Source organism: Polyodon spathula, chromosome 8 (assembly GCF_017654505.1).
Source record: "Polyodon spathula isolate WHYD16114869_AA chromosome 8, ASM1765450v1, whole genome shotgun sequence".
Classification (NCBI taxonomy): domain Eukaryota; kingdom Metazoa; phylum Chordata; class Actinopteri; order Acipenseriformes; family Polyodontidae; genus Polyodon; species Polyodon spathula.
The window spans coordinates 15443143-15460570 of NC_054541.1; the positions used below are offsets into that span (position 1 = coordinate 15443143).

At 41.1% G+C, this 17428-nt stretch overlaps 1 protein-coding gene across 4 annotated transcripts in view; it reads right to left on the reverse strand.

The window, feature by feature from the left end:
• Positions 1–390: 390 nt before the first annotated feature.
• LOC121319505 (TBC1 domain family member 30-like) overlaps positions 391–17428 on the reverse strand; it is a 40736-nt gene continuing 23698 nt past the window's right edge. For 2 of the 4 annotated variants that reach the window (XM_041256993.1, XM_041256996.1), the window contains 6 exons: positions 16561–16666; positions 7345–7436; positions 6281–6420; positions 4447–4656; positions 3169–3237; positions 391–2529 (listed from right to left, as the gene is read on the reverse strand). In XM_041256993.1, the coding sequence (XP_041112927.1) occupies positions 1775–2529; positions 3169–3237; positions 4447–4656; positions 6281–6420; positions 7345–7436; positions 16561–16666 (1372 nt within the window). In that variant the 3' untranslated portion in view covers positions 391–1774. The remainder of the gene's footprint in view (positions 2530–3168; positions 3238–4446; positions 4657–6280; positions 6421–7344; positions 7437–16560; positions 16667–17428) is intronic. The other 2 variants (XM_041256994.1, XM_041256997.1) reach the window with 1 other exon arrangement.

Here is a 17428-nt window from a genome sequence, read left to right on the forward strand (position 1 = left end):
GCAAACCTGACAAGAGAATATAAGATGGAATTAAACATTTGCTATGGAAGTTGTTTAATCTTTAATGGAAGCAATATCGAGTACATTGTCAGATCTTGTCTATTTCTACATTCTTGGTTTTTCCTGTGTAGCGAATCCAGTGGAGCCACACCTTGGCAATTGTGCTAATTAAGGTCATTTTTTTTTTCTATTTTGCATAATTTTTTCAATCCATATTTAAACCGCTTCAGTGTGTTGTTTGTCATTATGAGAAGCGATGCATCATAAAGATGACCGTGCTGAGGATTCGATTGAGAAGGTTATTCCTACAAATACAGCTGCTATGGTAGTTCCATTCATGGTCAACCAACTTCTACAGGAAATATTTCATTTTTGGCCATCACACATTGGTAAAATTCCCATCTCATAGACACTTGTACTTTAAAAAATACTGCCGATTTGACCGAGGTTTCAGAAGGACAGACATCACTACATTGTAAGATGGGCAGTCATCCCCGTCGTCCCCGTCCCCCCCCCTTGCTTAGGGTCACACACAGCAAGTCAGTGGAGGAGCTGGGATTTGAACAGTGAAAATCTGCTTCCTGGACCCCATCACTAAAAGCCCAGTGTGCCAAACACAATGTAAAGCAAGAATACACACTGAAGCATGACAAAGGCATGCTTCCCAGCTCTGCCACATGAACAAGTGGAATTATGAGTGTAGTGCATCTTTCTCTCCTCCAAGGATGATGCCGGGATATAGATGCAAGTGTTATTGTACAAGAAGCTGTGTCCAGTTGTGAAGCATTAAGACTAGAACAAAAATACAACAATAAGGCCCTTTAGTGTAGAAAGGAGCGAGGATCAAGGCTTTTAACAAATCCATTACCTGTTATTAGCATCAGCAACATTATCACTAGCCCCCTTATCACTGTGCTTGAATTGGGCTGATATTACAAGCTGAACTCTGAAGCCTTAGAACGTTTACACATCCTTCTTCCTGGAACCCTAACACTTCCTCTGCTAAAGGCAGTTTCCATGAGAGGGACACAGGAAGTAATAAGATACCAGGAAGAGCAGATTCAAGTACACAGCGCTAACAAAACAAATTCCAATAAAATGTCCCCAAATGTTTTTGCCACCACTTCATTTGTACATTTTCTTTTTTAAAAGACAGACACAATGGTAAATGTGTATTTCACTTTTATTGACATCTTGTTCATAGCTTTGAAAAAAATAAAAAAATAAATAACATTAAATAAATGAAATACACATTTACCACATGGGGTGTGCGTCTTTTACACAGGAAACTGACCTAAGAAGTGATGGTTATACATTAGGCTAGGATTTAAGGGAGTCATTTAGTTAGTTTTGTATACTTTACTTTAAGCTTTCTAAAGATACATAGTTACTTCACCCGATTAAATTAAATTAAAAATAATATAAAAAAAACACAAAAAAACAATAAATAAAAAAAAAAAACAATTACTGAACACAGCGATCTTCCTCACTATGTAATAATCTGGATATTTGTACAAAACAGGACTATTAAAAATTCTGAGTGTTTTGTTTTGGAGATTGTTTGAAGCCCGCTCAGATGAGTTACATCAAGTTTGCAGTTCTTGATACCTTTTGGTTCAAAGCAGAGTTTCATGAAACATTTTTAAACACTTTTCACAAAACCAGGCCTTTAAAACCTGATTCTGTGAACAGGGCTCATCGTTGCTGGTGCTAAAACAGTGTTCAGGAATGGATTTCAAAGCCTCGTTCTGCACTCTGACACACAACTGTTTCATCACCGCTTCTTGGTGCCGCTGCCTCCGTTGGAGATCTGGTTGACATTTTTGCTCAAGTGAGGGAAGTGCACGGTGGGAGTCCGGGACGTGGGCCCGTAGAGTCCTAAGTTCCTGGCCGCGGCTGACTTCCTGGGCGGCTTGACACTGGGGAAAGGGCAGAAGGGCTGGGTCTTGGTGGTGCTGTAGCCCCCGCTCTCTGAGCTGGAAGAGTCGGACACTTTCCTTTGGCACCGGGGCTGCTCCAGATCAGCGGTGGCGGGGCTGAGTTCCAGAGCTTCCAGCTGGTGCTGAACCTCTGTGATGTTGGCGTCCTGGTAAGCTGGCAATGGGGACTGACCGTCGGCTTTCTCAACCGGCCTTTCCTTCTCCTCTTCCTCCTCCTTCTCCTCTCTCTCCTCTCCCTCCTCCTTCTCTCTACTCCCCTCCTCAGAGCCTCCATGTGGTAAATCCCCTCCTGGTTTAGGGCTCTGATCCCCTGGCTCCTCGATCAGTCCGATGGTGTCCCCGTAATTTAGCTGGCCCCGGGCTCTGGCCAGGTTTTTGCGATGGACTCGGACGTGTGTGCGCCAGGGGGAGTTGAGCTTGGTCTTTATGTCTTCCTGGGGCAGAGGGGCTGGTTTGGCTCCAGGGATGTGCACAGTGTTGTTCCGGGGGCTTTTCTGGGTCGGCTTCAGCTTTTTGCCCAGGAGGAGGTGGTTCATGACCGGGGAATGATGGATCTGAGATGTGAGGAGGCTGGTGGTGGGTCCCTTGTCTGTGAAACCCAGAAAGAAACACACACAAAATCAATCACTTAAATGTCCCTGCATAAGGACAAAATCCACCACCACTGCTACAACCAGGAGATCCTCCACTAAAGTGATTCTGAAGTACAAGAGAACAGAATAGGGTTTGAGAATAAGACTCCCAGTGTGAACAGGCTTGAGTCATTACAGGTTTTATTTTTAGCTGGAATACCTGGTTTTGACACATAGCTGGTGTTGTAAAGTTTAAATACTGATGTCAATTGAGTAACTGAGTCACAGGTGCTTAGTTGCTAATGACGCAACTACAAATAGCAGTTTCAATGACACAATTTGACATACATGCAAGAGACACATTGACTCTGAAAACCCTCCATAATCAAACAAACCGAGGAATTGCAGAGAGGGAGGGTGGCGCAAAGACACATTCTGAGGTTTTTCAGATTTTTGGGGAACTCTGTTACTATTCTGGGTCCCCCAACTGATGTTAAAACAATAAGCCAAAACCAAAACACCCTGTCTGCCCTCATGTGTAATCTTTATGTCCGCCAGTCTCGGCACACATCGCTGTCACTGTGAACTTTCACCACTAGATTCATGTCATATGATTCTGACTCCCAGCTCCCAATATGAAAAGGTTGAACACTAACTTTCTATGCCATTCCGGGACTGGCTGCTAGGATCACTCATGATCCCAGGGTTAGGCTCCTCCTCTGTTCCTGATTGGGGGGGGGGGGGGAAGTGAAGCCAATGGGTGGATGCATAAAACAAGAAATGTTAGGAACGTTAACAGACCATGTGTCCCAAAGAGGACCTGCCGTAATGAGCACATCATCATCAGTCCTGGAAATCAGGAGAGTTCTGTTAGACAGGGGTATGCTTGAATTTCAGAACTGCAGGCTAGTTTCACAGACACTGATTAGTACCAATCTTGGACTGCTTTACCTAAAATAACATTGTGTAGTCCAGGGTTAGTGCTAATCTGGCTCTCCACTTCTATTAGGTGAAATATCATTAAAATATTGCTTATGACTATATATAACTGCTCAGCATATGCAGCTGGTATAGCTCTTTGGGTTATCATGGTGATAACCTATTATAATTAAGTAGTTAAGACCTGTGTAAGGCAAAAATATGCTTTTATTTATTTTTTTATTGTGTACTTTTCCGTGACTGTGTGTTATGTTTGCCATCATTTTCCAAGTCTCTTATTTATTTGAAGTTTTACTTAAGTGTACTTGTATGTAAATGTCCTAGTTGGTTACTGAAACAGAAAAACAAAAATGTGTTAAACCAAATTGCTTCACCTTAACTGCCTTTAAACCATATTGCTTCAGCTTAAAATAATATAAATGTAATTATTTAATTATCTATTTTTTTGTTTTTTCTAAAGATGTGTTTGGGCTGGGTCGGGGGGTGGGGGATTTAAGCCCTGAATAAAACCATACATAACTTAAAACAATCCTAAAATCTGAGGGGGAAAATGTCAAAACATTGGTCTGTTAAATAATATTTATATAAAATGAAAAAACTGAAAAAGGCTTCTTTTTTTTAGATGTACACAAAAGGTTTAAAAAAGTTTTTGAACAAAGCTGCTGTGCAGAAAGGAAAGTAAACACAGTACTGGTTATTTTTCACATATCCCAACACGTTGACTGCACTGTTTACTTTTCTTTCCACACAGCTGAAGGGCTTTTGTCTGAAACGTCCTGAAATAAACAATCTTTTCATCATTTAAACCTTTTGTGTAAATAAAACAAAAAAGAAAAAAAAAGTGTACACTGCAATTATACCTCCTTTTACACAAACCCATTATCAATGTCTGAGTGTATGTAAGAGAAAGGTATAACTGTAGTGTATATAAATGTACAGTATAGTACAGCAATGTGTTTAGCTAAATCTTTTCTTGTGTTCTCCCCTGCACTTACCTGCTTTGATATAGATGAGGTTAGCCTGCTGCTGCTGCTGCCTTCGTTTGATCCGGGAGTACTGTCTCTTGAGAGCACTGATGTCTGTCGTCATCCTCTCCATCATCATGCTGTTGAAGGTGGCTTGGTATTCACTGCGGCTCGAATCAATGGCTCCGGGGCTCAGCTCTGCAATGTTACTGGAACGCAGGCTCTGTACCTCCTTGTGATCTGGAGACCAGACAGTGAGAGAGAATAGGAAGGCACTGGATCAGTCAAAGGGAATGGCACGGATCAGCGAGCGCACATACAAACACACACACACATCCTACGTGTGTGTAAGCCACGACCCCCCAAAGACAAATGGAAGATTTTCATTGGAGCCAGAAGTTCCAGTTGCCAGGCAGCTGTTCCTGTTCCAGGGCCTGATAACACAGACCTGTTCAGAGCAGCGTTACCATGTTGCTTCACCCAGAGCGAACAAGGTCACTGGGTTTGGTTGCCTTGGCATTCTGCAGTGTGCTGGAGTCATGGTTAACGCATCAGCCTCTTCCATAATAAAATAACCCTAATCAAAGCGGTTCATCTCCACTGCTGTCCTTGTGTTAAGCTCTTCTAAAAGCCCTTGTACTTCACTTGTTGCTGGGGTTGCCAAGGCACACGGCGCAAGTCAGAGCCGCTGTGCCTCAACAACGCAAGGCTTAATCAGCACGGCACATTCTCTGATAAAACTCATTAGCCCACGGGAGTGCCTCTTGGTTTGTTATGCTTCTGTTACGATTTCGGGATGTTGCACAATGTGCATCGTCAGATGGTAAAATGAAGAGAGAATGTCATACCTGGTCACTCCGCATTGGTAGTAAGTGGATCAGCACTTGTGGGAGGGACTGTTCATTAAAATATCTTGCATATTTTTAAAGAGGAGATGATTTTCTATTTAGAGATACCAAGATATTTAGTGAGCAAGTAGTCTGAGTGAAGTTATCCGACAACAAACTCCCCATTCCCAGCTATGCTGCTTTCCTATAAAAAGGAGAACATTTCAGGGGACCATTCTACTTGTGAGATGTCTTGCTCATTAAAATATTTAGCCTATTTTTAAAGAGGCGATGATTATCCATCCAGATACCAGGGCATTTAGTAAGTAAGGGGTCCGAGTAAGGAAACACAGGCAATACAATCCCCACCCCTAGTCTTGCTGTAAATTATTTGTTGTTTCCAAACTTTTGAACAGTACTGTATATCACACTAGAGTTTTTGCAAGAAACTATAACATAATTTAGATCTTTTATTTCACATCATGTAATCAAAGAAACTACAAAATGATGTCGCAAAAGTCTATCAGAAGCCATAATAGTAGTACAGTATTTCATGTTAGATTTCAAAAAGGTCACATTTTTCAATTACTGCCAGTTTTTTGTTAAGTATATGGAGAGGATATGAAAGCATTGTAATTCACATGTTAACGTAATATTATTCAGCAGGTTTTCATTTGACTTTATGAAGCAAAATTAGTTAATTCTATAGGGCGATGCAAAAAGTTTGGCCACAACTGTACAAGGATTAGGTGTGCCAATATTGGACCATATCTGAACACCCTGTTGTGTGTTATTGCTTTGTCTGTTACGTGGCCAGCGGCTCCACTGTGAACTTCTAATAATCAGGCAAGTACAATTCACGAGCAATCCGTTAGCCACAATGCATAACAACTGCCTTGCTTTATCTTTCCACTCTCACTACCACAATCCAAGCGCTTTGCTGTCAGAAAGCAACAGGTTACAACCATTTACAGTATGCATATGTTTCCCATACAGCCACTAGATGGCTCCACTTTCCTATGTCTAAAGTAGATCACCTGTCAGATGCTTCTGGTATCTCTGCAGCTCCGGGGCCAGCAGGCCACTAAAGGGCCCAAGACACCCCACAGCGTTGACTAGTGAATCCTCATCGTCGATATCGATCTCCTCGTCACTGTCTCGGCTCTTACCCAGCTTCCTGCAAGAACAGCAGCACAGCATCAGCCATGTGCTCTGGTCTACAGAGAGGGGTGCGACCCGGATAACAGTGTCCCATAGTAAAAGCATAGCACAGTGTAATATGGCACAGTGAAAGCATGGTAAAGCATAGAGGTGTGGTAAAGCACATTAAAAAAAACAAAGAACAAAAAACAAACATGAAACAAGAACCCCATTTTTAAGTGGTAGAATTGGTATCCGTGAGAGAGCTTTAATTAAATATCTTCTACTTTTAAAAGAAAGACTATGATTACTTATACGGATGTATGAAATGAGTGCCCCAGTGCAAGAGAAGTGCAGTTAATGGGCAAATCCATTTTGAAACATTACAGGGATTAAAATAAAAGACTCCTATTGAACAGCAGTTTCACCCATTGCAGGTTTTAATATGTGCTTAATTAGCCTCGGTGTACAGGTAGCAAGCTCGTAGTCTCTATTTCTGGACGAGACAAAATACCACGAAATATCCCTTAAAAGTTTTCCATGACCTCATCCTTGTATTCATGAACTGTGTATTCTTCAAAAGAAAAGCAGTCACCAAATCGTAGCAAATTGCTTGACTGAGCTCTCCACAGGTGAGGGGCGCTGGTGTCGATCGGGCCCATTTACCATTCAAAGGGAAGCAAGTGAAGAAGCTGCTTGGGTTTCTTACCCTAACCCAAGCAGCAGTTTCTTCACTCTTTTCACTCTGAATGGTAACTCAGCTCAGTCAGCACCAGTGACCCTCGTCTGATTTCTATGGAGAGCTCAATCCGAAATATTAAATAATCAGTTCTTGCAGCACTAATAAAAGTGGTAAATCATTACATAAATCTGAATAACTGAAGCTCCCGATCAGTCTGTTTTCAAAGCAGGTAACTGTATGTAAGTGTGGGACTCCGGTCCCTGGTGCAGGAACACTCACCCAGGGGCTGGGAAGGGGGTGATGTTGTAGGTGTACTTCTCTCGCAGCTCGGCCAGGTGAGGGAATGGGAACACAGCCATGGAGTACACCATCTGAGTGGGGAAACCGTTAGAGACGTTTACAAAGCACACACCCTTATACAAGGCTATCATGGTATTTGTGCCATTTTCACATGCTGTTCCTGGGATTATACCATGCACTGCCATAGTTTACCTGTATGGAGCATTCAGAACAGAATATAGGCGGCACTTTTTACACAGAGAATTGTGGGATTGTGGAACCAACTCCCCAGTAATGTTGTTGAAGCGGACTCCCTGAGATTCTTCAATAAGCTGCTTGATGAGATTCTAGGATCAATAAGCTACTAACAACCAAACGAGCAAGATGGGTCGAATGGCGTCCTCTCGCTTGTAAACTTTCTTACGTTTCTTATACCTCATTGTTCTTTACAATGCTTTATTACACTGTGCTGTGCTTTTACTATGGGCAACTTTTATAATTGCCAGTTTTTATTAGAAGGATCGAGAGAGTACCAAGCTATACTGGAAAAGTTACAAAAGAACTGTTGAAGAATGATGTCAGCACAGGTTAGGTATAACTAGGCTTGTTTGAATATGTTTTGTTAGACCAGAGGAATGAAGACCACATACTCTGTTATGCAGAAAATTGAACTACTGTACAAAAAAAAAATAAAACACAAAATTTTTCTTATTTGCTTTTATTGAAAACCCAGACTTACTGGTCACTTATTTCTGGCAATTAGGTAGGCTACAAGCTGTCCCTTCATTTCTCTCGCTACCACATGCAGTATATTAACAACTGACCATTGAGATGCCAGGAACCAGGGAAGTACAAGAAGCTTGATAACATTTGAACTAATTCTGTGCAGCAAAATTGCTTGTTACGCATTAAATTGAAATATCATAAGTAATTCCTATTTCAATGTGTACAACACCCGGTATGCAGTTTATCTGAAGCGCACAGTGCATTACTGTAGCACTTTAGCTGCTTTGAAAAGGAACAGGGATACATTACTGTACATTTTAGTTTGAAAGAACATTTGACGCAGCTTATCTGGAGCACTGCCAGGCAGGACCATGTTTGAAACACATGAAATCACACACTTGTGTCTCCTTCTGTAAACAGTTAATTCAGTTGTTACATCACAGAACTAAGTCACTTGCTCTCTGGCCTCTCAAATTTCTGCAATTACTCCACAGCCTCTTTGAACCAGTACTCAGGGCATCAACAGTTTCTGGTCGTCACTCATTTCAGTTTGCAGCAGCCAGTGACTGGAATGAGTTTCAACAGAAGTTCAAATGAGAACAGTTAATATCTGAGGCTGCTTTGAGCCAACTGTAGTCCCACATCTGTGCCTGCCAAGACACTGCTGCATTTAATGTTGTATATTTGATGATGTGTTTTTGTACTCCTTATTTCTTGTGTTTGATGTTGTTTGGTGTGGTGGTGTGAGCGTCTTGCCTGCTTCACATGGATAAATAAAGGTGCATAATGGGCTTCAGTGTATAGTCCAATTAGCTTTGAGGATTCTGTTGTTATTTTTTGTAGTGTCTTACTCCAGTGGCCTAGCTGCGATTACTTCAAGTGACCTACAATACAGGTACCAGGAAGTAGTGGCGCAACAATTAATTGATGCATTGATTATTGATCATCTGTCCTTAAATTTGTCGAGCTTAGATTACATAATGGTGAATCGGTGCATAAAATTAGAAACCAGTTTGAAGACTCCTGTAGCTGGTTTGTAATAAAACCCTGTGTGTGCGCTTCTTTTAGTGCTATGGACTTTCTTCACACCACAGCCACTGATATTGGAGAAAATCCATGATTTGTGTGCCTCCAACAAGCAGGAAGAAATCTATAACTACGAGAATAATGATTTCCTAAAAGCACACAACAAAGGGTACAGCAACTGCATCAAGGGTTACATTCATGAAATTTAAGGTGAATTAGCAAGCGTCTTACCTGGTGATCGGAAAGTGAATACTGTGCAGACATATCCTTACAAAAAGTGTTTCTGTCAGCTTTAGTTCAAGATGTTTAATTTAACTAATAGGTACAGTGTTAATATTAAGTACCTGTTTGTGTATTGTTTCCACGTGTATTGGTGTTAATCGTGTGTTTGTACATTGTTTTTAAATATAGTTAAGAGGCAGGAGAATCTAAAAGAATGCCCTTTGTATCATGCATTGTGACAAACTGTCTTTACTTATTCAAACACATTTTGTATCATTTTAACATGAGTTCATGCGCAGGTACAATGCCGAGAAAAAGTTTATGAACCCCAGTGATAATTATGGAAATTCCATAATTTTACCATGATAGCCTTCTTGATTCAAAACTGGTCTTTTCTTAAATATCCAATATGGTTTATATTAAACAATTCCATGTCTTTTGAAACAAAATAATGTATGAGTTAGACAAACAATGAGTAATTAAGATTCAGGGTATGTGAAAAAGTAAGTGAACCCCTGGTTTTAAGGGGATAATTAGAATCAGGTGTTTAAATAATTAGGTAGATCTTCAGGGGTAAGTTTGGGAGGTCCCATCCTATATAAAGATCAGGAACTGGAACTGGAGGCCCCATCCTATATAAAGATCAGGAACTGGAACTGGAGGCCCCATCCTATATAAAGATCAGTCATTGGAAACACATCATGCCACAATCAAAAGAAATCTGAGGACCTCAGAAAAACAGTTATTGACACTCATTAGTCTAGAAAGGGTTACAAAACCATTACTAAGGATTTGAGGCTCCATCAATCCACTGTCAGACAGACAGTCTACAAATGAAGAAAGTTCAAGACCACAGTCACTCTACCCAGGAGCGGTCGTTCTACCAAAATCTCTCCAATACAAACCAGAAAATCATCAAGGAAGTCACAAAGAACCCCAGAGTAACATCCCAGAATCTGCAGGCCACTCTCGCCTTGGCTGATGTGAGTGTTCATGACTCTCAGAAACAGACTGAACAAGAATGGTCTTCATGGAAGGATATCCAGGAGGAAACCACTATTCTCTAAAAGGAACATTGCTTCCCGTCTGGAGTTCACCAAAGAGCACAAAGATGATCCACAAGACTTCTGGAACAATTTTCTCTGGACAGATGAGTTAAAGGTAGAACTTTTTGGCCCCAGTTATGTTTGGCGAAAACCAAACACTGCGTTCGAACAGAAGAATCTCATCCCAACTGTCAAGCAGTGTGGTGGGAGTGTGATTTAAGGGATGCTTTGCTGCCTCAGGACCTGGACGGCTTGCCATCATTGACACAACCATGAATTCTGCATTGTATCAGAAGATTTTAGAGGAGAATGTCAGGCCATCCGTCAGTGAGCTGAAGCTGAACCGAAAGTGGGTCATGCAGCAAGACAATGATCCTAAACATACAAGCAGATCTACAAAAGAATGGCTGCAGAAGAAGAAATTCCGCAATTTAGACTGGCCTAGTCAGTCAGGACCTAAACCCTATCAAAATATTGTAGCAGGACCTGAAGCGAGCTGTCCATGCAAGGAAACCTTCAAATGTCACTGACTTGCAACAGTTTTGTAAGGAGGAATGGGCCAAAATTCCTCAAAACCGATGCAAGAGACTGACCAACAGTTACAGGAAACGCTTAGTTGAAGTGATTGCTGCTCAAGGGGGTGCCACCAGTTACTGAATCTAAAGGTTCACATACTTTTTCACACATGGATACTGAATGTTGAATCATTTGTGGATAAATGTTGAAAAAGTATCATGTTTTTGTGTTATTTGTTTAATCAGGTTATCTGTCCTAATAATAGGTAAATAGACTAAAATCTAATAACATATGTGAAAATTCTAAGGGGTTCACAAACTTTTTCTTTGCACTGTATGTTGCAGTATTACCACTTTGCAGTGAAACTAGTTTAATCATTTCTTAAATGTAAAAATATGCTGTACTGCATATGTAAATAAAGTTGAAGTATACATTTTTAATTGATAATTCCTTTATCATTACATCAGTAGATGCACCACATACAGGGTGTCCCACGAATGTTGAGCACACTTATTTTTCCAATAGCAGGCACATCACACATGGCGAGGCAATCCACACACAGGCAGAGGGCAGGCACGAACCCGGGAGCACAACACTGGAGTATGAGGTTTATTATTATTACAATGTTAAAGGGACATCTGATGCGGACGCACGCATATATATACTTTTCTGTTGTTAAAAACTCAAGTCCTTTGTATTTATTTTTTTTATAATCAGAAGTGTTCTAATTTGAATGCAATTTGTGCCTTTTCATTTAACTATTATGCACAACAGTGTTTTAGTCATTGGATCTTATGTTAAAAAAAAAAAAAAAAAAAAAGTTTGTTCTTTACTATGAAAAATAAAACGTCAAAGTATAGATTGTCATTGATAAATGCCTACACGATAATAGAATTAGAGATTAGGTTGTCGATTACACCACTACCAGAAAGCAGGGGCATCAATTTACTTAATTTAGCATTCTGGAAAAATCAGCACATCCCTGCTAAAAGTTAAAAAAAAAACCCAAAAAAAACACACAAGCGAAGAATAAAATCCTGCACACTGCCAGCGATAATATTCCTGAAGCCCAAGGGATAATCTTGGTAACCTCTTCTTTTAAGCTCATTAACCTTTCCCTGTATTACAGAGGCTCCCTATTCTAGATAAAAGCCGATAGTAAATGCGTTATTGAACGGTCCATTTATAGTGTTAATGTGTGAAGACTGTCAAGCAAATTGATGTTTTGCAAGTATAAAAGAGAAATAACCAGGCGGGATGCTCCAATGCAGACAATCAGACATGAAAAAACAAACCGCGTCTGCACAGGGACAGCTCTCCACAGGTCATTAGGGAAAAGAAAACTCTTGCTGTTTTGTTCTTCAAATGGCAAGTGGAAATACAGTGGGCTTAAAAAAAGTCACTCAACCTGCTGTTTGCGATTTTAAATCTAAATGTCAAGACTTTGTAATACAGTGATTACAGGTTTCTTTACAAACCCACATTTACATTATTAACAGTAGTAGTAGTACAGTGCTAGCATGTAGTAGGCACAGTATGGACTGAGACCCAGGTTACTGAAGAGAGGAGGCTATCGTATGTATTTTCCACTGTGGGCAAATTTCCCATTAACTATGGAGGGGGACATTTGTCAGTGGTTTTCCCATAAAGTAATTGTAGCTAACAAAAAAGCTATGCAGTGGCTGCTGAGGAATGCCAGCATCCCATCCTGGTCCTTCTTCTGGTGAAGGGAGAGGCAGCTCCTGCTCCTCTTCCCCTGGTGGTGATGGAGGCAGAGGCAACTCCAGCTCCTCTCCTCGTGATGGTGATGGTGGGGGAAGTGATACCAGCAGGCATTCACCCTCTGCTGGTGGAATGGGACCCAGCAGGCATTCCCCTCTGCTGGTGGAAGTATAGGCAGCTCCTGCTGCTCTGTTCTTGCCAGCGGAGGTGTCGGAGGTGGGAGCAGCGTGTAGTCTCCTGGTGACAAAGATGGAAGCAGCGTGTAGTCTCCTCTCCCTCTATTGCAGGGGACTGGTGCAGCTCTCACTCTATTGCAGGGGACTGGTGCAGCTCTCCCTCACTTGCAGGGGACTGGTGCGGCTCTCCTAGCGCTGGAGACGACAGTGATGGCTCCTCTCCCTCTGGCTCTGGAAGCAAAACCAGCAGGCACTCTTCCTCTGCTGGTGGAGATGGTGACAGCAGGCATTCTTCCTCTGCTGGTGGAGATGGGGACAGCAGAGATTCTTCCTCTGCTGGTGGAGGTGGAGGCAGCAGACATTCTTCCTCTGCTGGTGGAGGTGGAGGCAGCAGGTATTCTTCCTCTGCTGGTGGAGGTGGGAACAGCTCCCTCTCAGGCTATGGATTCCCATGGTCCCCCCATCTGGGCACTGGACGGTCGCGGTCCCCCCCGTCTGGGTGCTGGATGCTTGGGCTCCTCCCACTTTGGCATTAGTTCCCCCTCTGCGTATTGTGCAGGGCACAGGGCCAACGTGTGCCCATATACCCCACAACTAGGGCACAACTCCGTTGCGCCGTACTTGAAAAAGGCCTCAAAGCCGTCGTCCCCAACCTCCTCCTGCTGTTGCTGCAGTTGCTGTTGTAGCTGCTGCAGCTTTCTTCTCCTCACCTTCCTCTCCTAGGCCAGTTCCTCCTTCTCCTTTTGGAAGGGGCAGACAACCACCGTGTGCCCGTACACCCCGCAGGCAAGGCACCAGCCTTGGTCCTCCAGCCCGCCGAGGAGTTCCTCCAGCACCCTGCAGCCGTCTCTCCAACCTTCCATTAAAAAAAACAAAAAAACAACACGCACTTCCTTCCTTCCTGGTCCGGCTCCTGGAGGCGTTGTTTATCCCACGCAGGACTCCATGTGTGACAGGATGGTCGAAATGTGCAGGTGCGTGGTGATGTCACAGACCAGGAAGAAGCGAGACAACACACAAAGACATGGAGTTTTGGTGAAGATAAGCTGGCGCTCAGCATTTAATAAATTAACAAATAGAAAATAAAAAGGTTGGACTAAACAGGACACAGCACTTTAGGCCAAAGTAAATAGAAAGACAAAACAAACAACACTAACAAAACAGGGTGGACGAACGCTAAACACAAAACAAGTACGGCGCTGGTGCTTCCAGCACTCATAGCAGTTGATTTCTTTTACTTTTATTTACTTCCTCTTTCACCTTTCATCTGTACCGAGACTCGACTGCTATTGTATGTACAGTATAATCGTAAATCTCGAAAAACTACTCACTTCTAAATCTTTTGTAGTCATTTTTGTATTACTTTAGTATAAATACATGGTAATTTGGATTCATGTTGTTATTTTCTGACTTTATGTGAACAAAAAGACACACATTTGCTCGTTTTCCCATTGAAAATAGTGATATTTTGAAATATCACTGTCCTGGTCACAAAAGCAAAGTTTGTGGGGAATAATAGCCATTTTCTATACTTTTGAGGCATAAGCAATTAGGAAATAACACTTACTACCCAGGAACAAAAATTACCCAGGAACCAAATCACATTGGTGTAAGTCATAGTGTTAGTATCAAGTCACCCTGGAGTCTCGGTACATCTGCACGTGAATTAATTAGTGCACTCCCGTGACACACATTATAAACATTTTACATTACTCGTGCTCATAACCCACATTATATCCCATGCATTTATCTATCTATATATCTATATAATACCCACATTTAATTGTGTGTTGTATGTTTAAATTTCTGCGTTTCCGGGCCACTGGTGACAATATATATATATAGCTATATATATATATATGTGCATATGTACATATATATATGTATCTCTATATATATATATATGATATATATATATCTATTATAATGAAAATCATTAGGCAGCCCAAGATCAGTGCTAATCTGGGTTTGTGAAACCAGCCACATGCGTGTCTTTTATAATGGAAACTGCAAGACCTTAAAAGCATAATGGGTAAGGTTTACTGGAATGGGTTTGCTGGCCCAATGCGCAGACATGGCTTGTGGCAGGAGTGTGAAGTTCAGCCTGCAGGTTTTGATAAACCAGTGCTTCTCAGTTTTCAAGGAAGCAGATGTTCCTGTATAATCTCAAGAGAGGGTCATCTTCCAGCTGGAACAGCACAAGCTTTTCTGAAATCTGAAATTCCTGCCTCAGCAGAATGAAGTGACCTTTATTACCATTTCCTGTTTCACTGGGTGTGTGCTACAGAGGAACACATTCCCGCAGCGTTAGGACTCTGCCCTCGGAATGCAGATTAGAAAACGTCACATGTACTGTGAAAAATGGGATCCTACAAAGCGGGTTGATTTTATTTTTATCACTAATTATTTTTTAATTGTTCTATTTCTACAAACTAGCTTTTCATCTTAGTTTTTCTAAATTTTACAATTAAAACCACATTGCAAGTAAATGAGTGCTTAACAGCAGTGAGTGGTTGAACGGACGTTAGCAGGATGTGCATCTGTTAACACTAAAAGCCATGCGGCGGTCACTTTGGTGTTTTTTGGTTTTAAAATGTAATTTTCTCCAGTCGTGCAACACACATGGGGCTGCGCGTTCATGCACCTTTCTGTCCGTATGTATTAAATAATCTCAAAGCATGAATCGCAGGAGTGCAGAAATAAGAGAGATATATTACATATACCTAAAAGCCCAGGAAGCAGTCACATTGACAGCCACACAGAAAACAATTGTATTTTGATTATACAGAACAGTATTCTACTTTATTATTTATAATTTACCAGTTGGCAATGTGTTTAGCTGTAATCAGATTAGTGTCTACTCTTTACCTGAGAGAATGACTGATAGTCTATGTTTTCAATCAGCCCTTTGAAGGCTGGAGCCTGTTGCCAGCTGCGCTGCTTTGGTCAGTCGATTAGCATGGGGACTAGTAAAACTAAATAGCAGAGACTGTGGAGTTTATCTACGCAACAAAATATGGAGTTGCTGTTCAGATGGTGGTCTGTTCAGGTGTTTTACAATGTATTGGACCTAGCAGCCATCAACTTCCGGGTACTTTACAAAGAATGCACAAAGAAGAACTTACAGGTGTCTGTTCAGATGTTTATTTATTTACTTTTTCTTGTTTTGTAAAATAAAATGCATTCATTTTTATATATATATATATATATATATATATATATATATATATATATATATATATATATATATATATATATATATATATATGCATGCTTCAGTTGTTGATGTTTGTTTGTGGCTTACTCAATAAAAAAAAATAAAAAAATAATTACATCCGACTGTTTCTCTGCTACGGGACTTCTAGGTATGAGTATATCTCCGGTCCTTCTAGTGTTAAAGCATTACCTATTTAATCATCTGCAAGCTTTCCCTTAAAAAAGTTTCCCCCCCCCCCCACGGTTATACTCTCCATTTAGCATTGTTTATCCTGGTTTGCCAAGTTTATCAATATGCTTTGCCATATCTTGTTATTCTTTAAAATGCATGCCTATGCTTTCGGCAAAAAATAGAAAAAGAAGCGATTGCTAGTTTTCAAATGATGAAAAAAAACTTTCCAGTTCCATGAAGTGAATGAGAGAAGTGGAAACAAATTAGGCCTGGAAACAAATAGGCTATCCATCTTTCTCACTAAAACCTTTTTTTTCACAAATTAAACCGTGGATAATGGTCAAAAATAAAGTAACAGTAGCATCCAATGAGAACGAAGAACCGCTTCACTGACCTGCATGAGATCACTGGAGTTGATAAGGTTGTGTTCCAGCATCTCCTGGGCCAGACACCCCATTGTGCTGTAGAACTCATCCGAACTCTGGCAGTTCTCAATCCGTCTAGAAAAGAAAGGAATGGAAAACATCCAGAACTGACATGGTGTATTATTGAGGATCAAAACGAGAGGACCACAGAATGGCAATGACATACAGACTGCAAGCGAGTGACCTGCATCATTAATATTGGGGTGGGGGTGGGGGGGGGGGGGGGGTAATAAACATTGGGTGCATTTATATATTGTATGGATTTTAAATCAGTTATGAACATGGCTGTGTTAATCAAAACACAAAATCGGGACTAACTTAAAATGGTAACTTAGCTGCTGGCACTTCCAAAAAAAAAAAAAAACGCCATGGTCCAGGAAGTTAAACAGAATATTAATTTTTAAATAAGTCATCCATATGTTTCTTTATTTTATTTGGTATAACAAATGACTGTGCTGTCAACTTGCTGAGCACACTGCAGTTTTGCACTTATAAAAAATGTGAATACAAAATAGCAAAACCGGGACGATTTAACAATTTTACTGTTTCTGACCAGGACAGAAAAAGAAGGCTGAAAAGTGGGACAATCCAAGATTTCCTGGGACATTTGGTAACCCGACATGGCCATCTCTCAAAACAAACAGCATGCGATGGGCTGGCTCACAGACCCTGATTGGCACTAATCTTGGGCTCCAGTATCTTATGGTACATTGGGTACGGTAGTCCAAGATTGGGTTCTGCTCTATTAAAATTAGACCCTTTGTTCTGATAAATGCTGTGCTAGTAAAGTGGGATAAACTGCCTCCTCTCATTCTCTATATTTTCTTGTAAGTGCTA